Source organism: Pteropus alecto, unplaced genomic scaffold (assembly GCF_000325575.1).
Source record: "Pteropus alecto unplaced genomic scaffold, ASM32557v1 scaffold189, whole genome shotgun sequence".
Lineage (NCBI taxonomy): Eukaryota > Metazoa > Chordata > Mammalia > Chiroptera > Pteropodidae > Pteropus > Pteropus alecto.
The window spans coordinates 2,966,953-2,977,839 of NW_006442117.1; the positions used below are offsets into that span (position 1 = coordinate 2,966,953).

At 40.5% G+C, this 10,887-nt stretch overlaps 1 protein-coding gene across 1 annotated transcript in view; it reads right to left on the bottom strand.

Moving 5' to 3' along the window:
• Positions 1-10,887, bottom strand: part of LYST (lysosomal trafficking regulator) — a 124,633-nt gene that overhangs the window by 95,337 nt on the left and 18,409 nt on the right. Inside the window, 7 exon segments of the mRNA XM_025039064.1 lie at positions 2-48; positions 2,669-2,735; positions 3,189-3,415; positions 5,012-5,165; positions 6,561-6,722; positions 8,117-9,158; positions 10,571-10,887. The exon segment at positions 10,571-10,887 is cut by the window's right edge and continues 435 nt beyond it. Of these exon segments, the coding sequence (XP_024894832.1) occupies positions 2-48; positions 2,669-2,735; positions 3,189-3,415; positions 5,012-5,165; positions 6,561-6,722; positions 8,117-9,158; positions 10,571-10,887 (2,016 nt within the window).

Here is a 10,887-nt window from a genome sequence, read left to right on the forward strand (position 1 = left end):
TCGAACTCATCAAAGATACCAAAAGATCCACCAATACTCTCTGGCATGCTAAATTAAAGAAAGACAGGGGGAAAATTAGAGTCGAAACACAATTAAAGAAACGCAATAAGCGATTTCACTGAAAGAGGTCAAAAACTACTGTCGCATTTTAAATGGATTATAAACAATCTAATTATCCCAAAATTTGCTGAAGAAATAGCAATATGATTAAATGCAAACCAACTAACCAACCAATAAAAAACAACAAAGCCACTTTTCTTAATGATTGGTTAGCTCCGAGTAAAGAAAAGGTATTATTTAAAGAAGCGTGAATTAACAGAGTATTTGTTAAATAAGTTGACACTGTTCAGTACCATAAAATAGTCTGCGGCCTTCTCGGCTTGAAAATGTTTACATTATAATCACCACTTTCTAACAGAAAATTAGATGACAAATAAAAGAAATAGTGAAGATTATGAAAACGCTTAAACATGACAAACAATTAGTTTGAACATTTTATTCCATCGTGAGGTTTAGCATTAACTATAATCAATGGGACACAAATTCACAGAACTTTTGAGAGTCAACTAATAGCTAATATTTGTAGCACGCGTTACAGTGTTCAAAGTATATTTACATGCATTATCTCAGCTGATCCTTAGAAATTAAATATCATCTCCATTTTAGACGTGACGAAAATAAGCCTGACGCGAAGCCTGAGGACAGAGGCCATGCCGAAGCAACGTATTCTGCAGGAGCAGTGAACGCGTGTGCGAGCGTTCTAGGCCTGGACAGAAACTCGCAGTGAGACTACGGAACCGCATGGACTTGGCCCTGTTAGTAACGTGAATCCATGACAGGTTTTGGAGCAAAGAAGTAATATGATCAAAATAAAGTGCATGTGCTTAGCTTTTTTTTTCCAGTTCAAAACTGACAGTTTCCCGTTCAAAATGGGGGATTGAGCGTGCGCGCACACGCACGCACACGCAAACACACACACACACACACGGAGTGCTTGCTTTAGTTTATCCCTGGAAACTCACTGAACTCGGAGTTACAGAAAAGAAAAAGCACACAACAGCAAAAAAATGTGGGGGAGGCAGTGGACGTTGGGGCACACGAGATGAGAGATTTAAAAATATTTCTTGAAAATGGAAGAGTAGATAGAAGAGAAAGCTGTAGCCTAGAATCTCTCTGACTTACAAAGTGGCTCAGAGGACTGGAGAGCCAACGACCTGTCTGTCTGAAATCTGGAGAGGAAGTGAGATCAGCAGAAGACTGTGGACGTCCACTCCTCGCCTTGATTCTGAGTACAGGGCACCGAGAGCTCGGCTTCTACCCTCACGCCCCAAACCTGATACTCTTCTGTAAAGGAAGTGAATGACTCGCCAGGCAGAAGCTGAGATGTGTAGTGGGAGGCCAGCCTCTGGACCACCAGGTATAACTGCAGTCTGGTCAAGTCGCCTATGAAATATCCAGAATAGGCAAATCTGTGATGGCGGAGGGATGTGTGTGAGGGAGGGCTGAGGGGAGACGGGCAGTGACTGTCGAGGGTGTGGGGTTCCTTCTGGAAATGATGAAGATGCTCTAACACTGACTGTGGTGATGGTAAATACACTAAACACACTGAACTGTATACTTTAAATAGATGAATCGCATATTATAGGATTATATCTCGATAAAACTGTTACTAAAAGATAATGGAATAGAATTTCTCACGGCTAAGCTGGGATACGTCTTCAGATCAAAAGGGTCCACTAAGTGCCCAGCACAATAAATGAAAATAAACCCATAAACACTAAACAAGTAAATGAGGGAGAAGGGAAGCTTTTCCTTCCTGTACAATCCCAACTGATAAATGCAGAAGGAATGGCGAAAACAGAAAATGGCTACTTGTCAAGCATCACAGTCTTAACTGTTTGAGCCAAGAATCATCAACGGATGCTAAAATTAGCGGGTTAAATTATAACGAAAAAAGGGATATGTCCACAGTCTCAAGTTATCTCCTGATAAGATACTCACTAATTACAAAGAGAAAACGGTAACTTTACAAGGGAGAAACCTGGAAGACAGTATCCGAACTAAGTGATCAAAGTCAACATCACCGATAACGAGACGCAGACACCGTGAACCCCCAGATGTGATGCACGAGGTAGGTCTGCCGAAAATGCGGAACGGGAATTTAGTCGTAAGGACACACTCGGCAGGCCCACATTAACGTTTCCTGGATGTCAGCCTTAGTTCTCCAACTAAAATTTAGGTTTCTACAACTAACGTCTAGGTTTCTGTCTGTTATACATAATAAAATCACATTATACGTTCATAATGAATTTCTCGACTGTCTTTGAAAGTTCAGAGCGGGGAGCAGGTGCTCCGTCGCTACCTGATAAAGCAGAATCCTGTACAGTGTTTATACTGGGTCACAGTCCTCGTAAGACCACCTCTGTATATACAACCCTGCACGACTCGCTCCATCCTTTAGAATCTAGATTCTCCTCTGTAAAATCAAGATCCGTACACTACGCCTGCTGCATGGTGGGTCTGAGGAACAAGAGATGATGCATATAAAGCTACTTTAGAAGCCACAGAGCAGCACTACGCCAAAGCAAGTCATTAGTATCAGCCCTGCACTTCAATAGCAACAAAATAATTTTAAAACTATTGCTTAAAACTAAGAGTTTCAACGCACCTTGAAAATCAGAATCAGCCTGTGTTAAAATACTCAAGAACCCTCCTAAAAGACTTTTCACAGTTCCCTGAAGATTAAAAAACAAAACATAAATTAAATTTCTTAGCTCATGAAAGCATGAAGCAACTGTAATGTAATAATTTGATAATCTACTGTATATACATAAATATTTAAAAGTAACTAAAAAGAAGGCTGTGTGTAGGATTACACATAAATTTTCTCATTTTTCAAAATGACGACCATATATTAAAATTAAATGTACTTTAAAAAATATTACCCATTCTCAGAAATGTAGTAGGAGTCATTATTAGTTAGCCAATGACATTAATTTTTATGCTACTTTAGAGAACTATGGAATTAGAGGATTTTTAGAACACTATACGTAAGTAAAAACACATCTAAGTTATTATAAAAGATAAATAATCATCTCGAATAATCTTCAGGCAGGTCGAGTTATAAAGAAGGAGATCAGTACTCGGGGCATGAGTGTGACAAATATTCATCACGTTGCATCCTTTACCTGTTGTATGAGCAGAAAAATATTCTTTTCTTTCTGCCTAACGATTTTCAAAAAACTCTCAAATACATGGGTGAGCACGTCAAGGTTGGCTTTACCAGTAGAAAGCAAACTTAATTCCAGCATACAAATCTCAGGATATATTAGTTCCCCTTGACTGAGATTTTCGAGTAAGCCGTTTGGACTGCTTGATGCGACAAAACCTTCTGCTTCAAGTTTTACGTCTATTCCTAAAAGGGAGAAAGAAAAGATTATTTTTAGCCTCTAAACACTGAATGAATATTTCAAATCTCATTCATCATTTAGTTCTGGTGGCGGAAGTGCTATTCATAAGATGTTCACGAAACTTTTCCCTACGACGTAACTTCTGATTATGAGTATCCTGAATAAGTCTGAGAGATATTTTGAAGATACATGAGTAGTCTTAAAATTAATTTTGATCTTCAACAGAACTACAAATTTCATCAACAGTAACTTTTACAGACATGTGATATGGACTTCACACATTCCTCTTACCCACTGGAAAAAAAAATACTATCTCAAACTTTCTAACCTAAGAAAATAGTAGGCTTGGCTATTGGTTAGATGAATTCTATACCTGGTCTTCTTCATAAGAAAGTCTCACTGAAAGTCATCAAAAGGTACAAACTCCCAGTTATAAGACAAACGAACACTAGAGAAAAAATTCACGATGTACTAACCACAGTTGACACTGTCGTACAACTCACAGGAAAGAGGTTCAGAGAGTAGATCTTAAGAGTTCTCATCGCGAGGAGAAATTTTTTTTTTATTGGATTTATCTATATAAGATGACGATGTTAACTAAACCTATTGCGATAATCATTTCACAATAGAAGTAAATCAAATCATCATGCTGTATACCTTAAACTTATACAGTGATATATATCAATTATTTCTCAATAAAACTGGAAAAAACCCAAAAGTTTAATAAATCAAATAAGCTACATAAAATATATAAGTGTACACACACATACACACACATATACATTTTCGATTTCTGGCCATTGATTAGTTCTCATTTTCTTCATGGTAAAAACAAAACACTGCTGTGGGTCCACCCTGGTGGACATCAGTGTCCTTTAAGTAGGACATCAGTGATTACTTCCAGGCACTTGCTGGGAGAGGGAACACACTTGGGGGAAGATAAGCTATGTAAATTTAGTGAAAACTGACGGCACAGTCAAAGGCCAGCCTGTAAGAAGATGGAGCCTCCTCAGAGGTCGCTTGGCTCTGATCAACACACCTTTCCCCTGCCACCTAAGCTTTCAGGCCAGAGACAAGGGCTCTTGGGCAACGTGGTTCCATCCTACAGAAAAGCCGGACTGTGGAGAACTAAGAAGAAACCCAGGCTGCAGATGTCCGCATTCCTTACGGTACTGAATCCTTAGAGCAAAGTACCTGAAATGCTCTTCCTCTCAATGTTTGTCTAGATGGATCTTTCTCATTTAGGCCTCAATATAAATATAACATCCTCTGCTCATCGATCGCTCTCACATCGCCCTGTTTTATTTCTTCATACTGTTTATTTCTGACACTTATCGTCTTTTCCATCAGAATCGATGTGAGAGCAGGGACTTTCTCTCCCCTGTATTCTTAGGCACTCGGCCAATATCTGTGATAACGAAATAAACCTCGTTTTCAATTGCACATGAGTGCCAGACTCTGTTGTGGAGATCAAAGAAACTGATGATGCAGTGCACCTTTTAAACTGTAAGGCAATCCGAAATCCTAAAGGAATACTATGAACCATTTCGTTAACGAGTAATCTGACTTGCAAGTCCCACGAGTACTTCAAGGTATTTTACCATCATCCCAGGTGTCACTATCCTCAGGATTGCTTTCACTATCTGCTTCATAACCTTCTTCTTCAACCCAAAGTTTAAAACTACAACACTGGGAATCCTCAGCTTCTTCCGAAAAATCTCCAGGTTGAGATGACAGTTCTTCAGACTGATGACCCTAGAAGATTGGTGTAAGTAAAGGGTAGACGTTATAACATTTGCTCATTTTTAGTAATGGAATATCTATTATGAACAAGTCATTTTAAAAACAGCTTTAGTATGTTCCTTAAAAAAAAAATCTTATAAATTGATATTAACTATCATAAATTATGAAATTCATGGAGCAAAAATCTCCAGAATCTCTTGGATAACTTTAAAAATGGTAGTGGAAGGTGTCTCTAGCAGATTAAGCATTTCAGTTTTACTGAAAAATAAGTCTAAGATTTTTCATTCCAGTTATATAATAGGAAATGGCTAGAAAGCATGAGGTGAAATTATACTTCTTACAACTTAATGCTAGTAAATATACATTATTTTTCACATATTTGTTCATGAAGAGATTTTTCCACAGGATTCTTGATATATAAAACATTTTAAAAATTAGATAACCAGAGAGGACATGAAAACTCTGCAAAGGATTAATTTTAACATTTCAGAACGCAATTGTCTATATCAGTTAACAAGCCTCTCCACAATCAAGAGTTCCAGCATTAACTTCTTGTGCAAAATCTTGCAGCATGAAATTTTCCTTTTCTTACAGAAGTGTGCAAATATCTTCACTTAGAAAACAATTTCACTTAAAGACGCTCAGAGTACTTTACCATGGCAATATGAATAACAGTTAGAATAAAGGAGGTATTTTAACATTTTCCAACCAACTGATTTAGTAATATGACGAAGGCATTAGTAGTTATTTCCATAAATTATTAAGTTATGACAAACTAACATAACATATTATGGCAGGAGATTATAAAATGTCATATATGTGGCTAGACTAAGGCACTAAGCCATATAAACGATAGGTAACAATTACTTGAAGATTAAATAAGCATAAAAGAAGAGGAAAATGAACTAAATGTACATCACAGTTTCAGGAAAAAAGTATTAAAATGAACAACTAAAACACTATAATTGCTATCTTCTATGCAAGTACTAGTCATTTTCATGTGGAGTGATTTAAAGTGAGCAGTGTGTTTTGGAAATATCAGCTGCACCAATATATGATCCGATGAGACACACGAGTTATCACCATCCCTGAATGATCATTTAATAAACCACTGGTTATTATATGGAAGACATCAAATCAAATAATACACTTTTGTCTTACCGGGAGTAATTCTCAGTAAATTCCAGATTAGATGAAAAAAAAAAAGTATGTCATATTGCTCTCCGGTCCTGTTTCTTATGAGACAGAGCCCTCAGTACACCCTATCCGGCTCAGACGACATGACCCCTGGAACTCACTACATGCTGGCCCGTGTGTTCTAGCCACATCCGCCCACGTGCTAGTCCCATCTCTCATCTTCTGCTTCTGCTGGTCATCGCCAGACAACACGACTGTCTGCGGTCCTACCTTCTCAGCCACAGCATCGCTGCGTTCAAACTCCGCTGAGTGACTCCCCTGGGCAACGCGAAGCAGGGCGTCAAAGAAAGGCTTTGCCAATTCTGTTTCAATCACCTTCGACCGGGAAAGATGGTCCCTCATTTCAAACAATATATTTTCCACAGACAAGTTCTAAGGTAAAAATAAACGAGACTAAGAATCAGTCTCAAAAATTAATTACATGCTTTAAGGAAAAAAACGAAGCAGTGGCAAAATAAACAATAAATTACTATAACAATAAATTAACAAGGAGAAAGCGAGCCCATTTATTTGCAGTTGATATGAAAGTAAAATGACTGTAGAAATATCTAGCTCTTATATGAACATCCTACTGTTACAATTAATAACTTTTTATTTATCATACCTTTACTCTCGTTTTGAATTTCAATGCATTATAAATTAATTGTATCACAAAAAAGATTACTTGAAAGTTCAGTTTTGATTAACTATCTCTAGATTTTGCAAATTCCAAGACTCTAAGAAGCGCTTACATTCTAATCCTTTCCATGACTTCTCTTCTGCCCTCGACGGGAATTCTAGCTGCTCGCCCTATTCTTATGTTAGCTGTCGAGGCCGTAAAGATGGACGAGAGGCTGACGCCTCCTGTAGGGAACTCTTGGTCCCACGTGATACGTACAGACAAGATGTGAAGATGACCGACCACACTAGAGCAACGAACACAGTGCTCTGGAAACAAAGAGAGAAGGTGCCCGGGGGGCCTGTCACAGGCGTCCCAGAGGAGCGTTTGTAGGAGACGCACAATGGAGAACACGTGGGAGACAGTGGGCATGGACACAGAGGGAGAGGCCACCCCAGGCAGGAGAACACGCACGGAAGGACAGAAGGAATGACAAAGAGTGGCACCCTGGGGGGCGCAACATGGGTGCATCGAGGTGCTTTGGACAGGAGGCAACGTGGAGGCAGCAGAGCCGGTGGCCGGCGGACAGTCAGGGCTGAGGTAACAGGGAAGAAGGGTCTGCCACACTCGAAGGTTCCTTAGGGGTGCCCCGTGTTAGGCGCTCTCGGGAGAAACTGGGAAGGGTGTGAGGGAAGCAGAGTATGTCGGCGGGGGGAACCCAGGCAAAGATGCGATTTCAGAATAAGTGTCCAGCCCGCACCTAAAGCCAGGGGATGCGCTGGAACCTGCACTGTACGGCTGTCCCCATGCCCAGAACCATATGCATCAGCACTGGTGAGCTCCCTCCGGGCATCGGGGACAGGGTGTCTCAGCCGAGGACACCCCTGGGAGCCGGGCAGGGCACCACACGGCGTCGCCCTGGGGACGGAGAGCTTGGACTTTGAAACACAACACCACGATCGCTCAGCCTTTCAGGGCTGGTGACTTTGTCACATGTGGGTGTAGCATTCCAGACTGAACTATGAGCATCTAGAGGGCGGACTGCATCTGTCTAAGCAAACGGGAGCTTCTCAAACTAGAGTCTTCGGGAAAACAAACGACAGCAGTATGACATCGAACTTTAAAAAACACGTGGTACGCGACAGCCTGCCGAGCGACAAGTTAGTACCTGGTCGGGACCCTCCAGTTCCGTCTTCTGCTGACGGGCTCTGCTGCTGTGGAGACAAATGGCCAGAAGGGCTTCTAGGAGCCGGATGCTCTGAAGGGACACCTCGCTCGGAAGGGACACCTCGCTCTCTCGGCTGGTAGGGACCTCTGTTTCCTCGGGAGCAGCTGCGGTAGCTGAAACCTGTTTCAGGTTTATGGAGGAAATCTGCTGCGCCTCTAGGTCACCTGACGTGTCAGCACTCTGCTCTGGGCTGCCGGGTCCTGACGGCGTGGGGGGACTTTCCCCAGGCGGAGGTGATAAATCCTCCTTCACGGGGATCTCAGACCGAGAAGTTCTGGTCAAATCCTGGTGTTCATACACATTCATATCTCCTTTCTGTCCTTGCTCCTGTTTATGGCTTCTGAATAGTTCCTGTATGATCATAAATATTAATTTATAGCACGCTCGGAAACCACCCAGCCTACAAAACTGTTTCTGGAAAACTGGACTCAACGTGTAGATCCAACGGCACATTGCCCAAATGTCTGCCGCCTGCTGCATGTGCTCCCGAGAAGGCAAGACGAGGCTCTCGAGAGACACGCGCGGCAGCACGCGGAGCAGAGGCTCGCTCGCTGTGCTGTCATAGCCGGACGTGTCTCCTGAATCATTGGCGGACTCTCCATCGGATTCTGCTTCTTTACTGACACACAAGAACGCCACGCAGAGGAAGAGGTTTATCGTGTCGATGTGCACATCCTGGTTGGCTGACTTCCGTTTCTTTGGATAAGCTTCTCTGAGGCTGGTGTAAAATTTGCTAAGACTCGGAGGTGATTCTGGATAAGCTTGCTGGTTATGAAAAGAAGCACCTGCGTTTAAAGATGACGACTCCTGTTCAGTGTCTACACCATCCGTACCTGAGATCGAAGAATCTTCCTGCTGTTCCCCGAGGCTGATTATCAGAGTTTCGAATGCTTTTAGGGAATGACTTCGAATACCATCTAAACAATTTAATTCAATTATTTGACTTACTCCATTACAACTTAAAAACAAATCTCTTATTATCCTGTGAGAGAAAAAAAAACATACAAGAGGTTTTACATATAGAAAGGTCATTTATAAATAGGTATATATACTATTCAAATATGTCACTGCTGCATGTGGTATATACCAAATACTACCTAATTTATTTAATCGGTTATCCGCCTGAAGTTCTGAGATGTGACCGAGATCTCAAGCTGCTTTCTAATTACTTTCACGTCCTTCTTCAAACACTGCATATATGACCCCAGCATTTACAAGGAAGGAATTACATGTGTCCCAAGTTAAATGAAGCAATCCAGTCAAGGACATTCTTCTCAAAATAGCAAATTCTATCTAAATTCTAAATCCTACGAGCACTGCACTGAATGAAGATGGATACTATGAAAGCAGACAGGCATTTGTGTCTTTTTGTTCTTCTGCCTGATGGCTCACTCAGGTCTCTGTTTTGAATCTGCACCTCAGAAAAGGAAAAAGCCCAACTACAGATCTAAAGATGTTCACCTGTCTCCGGTGAGACTCGGGGGTCTGGATCACTGGAATCGTGGTAATGACTTTAATATAAATCAGCTCGGCAAACACCCAGGTTGTCCACAAACGTGCCAATGACTTACAGACTTTCAAATCAAAGTCAGTTCTATTTAAATAATGTCAGAACAGGAATTTGTAAAAGTGATTACAAAGATGATGCTACGTAGGTTATAGTTTATTGTCAGTTTTTTAAATGCTGTATGCATTCATTTGAAAGGGCAGGCTACCTATCAGAAGCAAGCTTTATTTATTTATAAAATTATTTTTGAAGTACCAGACTTGACAAGCAAAAAAGCCAGAAAACTCGCTGGTGGAATTCTAAGTAATTTTCATTTTCTTCTCTTTGATTTTCTGTATTTTCTGATTTTCCTACATATATTGCTTAGGTAATAAAAGTAAATACAGTATTTAAAAAAATAATAATCCCCTTAATTCCACTGCCTCAATAAATAATTACCATTTCATGTATGAGCATACTTTCAATAGTGGGCGATATTTTTAATTTTATTTATCTTAATGATGAAATGTTTTAAGTATTTTCTCATGTTCCAACATGATCTTTGTAATCATCATTTTCAATGGCTAATAATATTCCATCAAGTTAGTAGAAAATGATTAATTTAACCTTGCCCTGCTATCTAACGTGTATTGTGTCCGTTTTCTCTCAGAAATATATTTAAAACTTTACTTTTTTTCCACTGAGAAAATGAAATCGATAGTTCTGTCCTCTCCTCTCAAATCCTCAGTAAAAATAATATAAATGATAAATTAATTAATGTAAAAATATCTGACTTGGGATGGGAACTTTTTTGTTGTTAAAAATTCAATCCTATGAAGGAATAAAGGGTAAAGATATTCAAAAGCATACATTAAAAAAAAACCCTACACACATGCACACATACAAACCTTGATTTAAGCAGGGTAGGCAGCGTTTTTAAATAAATCTGAAGCACTTCCCAAGGCAAGCACTGGTTCCGATGGCTGCACACGTGAGTCTGAGCCGGAGGAACGCTGAGTTGCCGACAGTGATGGGCTAGCTCAACGGCCCTTCGGAGCACGGGATTAAGTACGCAGTGATACAGTTTCCACTGGACGGCTACATTGCCCTTCAGGAGTAAGCTGCAAATGTGATGTGCGACCGGTGCACTAAGTAACCCGTCTTCCTCAAACACGAAGCTCTGGTAAACCTCTAGGGCATCCCATTTCCACAGCAAGTCTTCCGA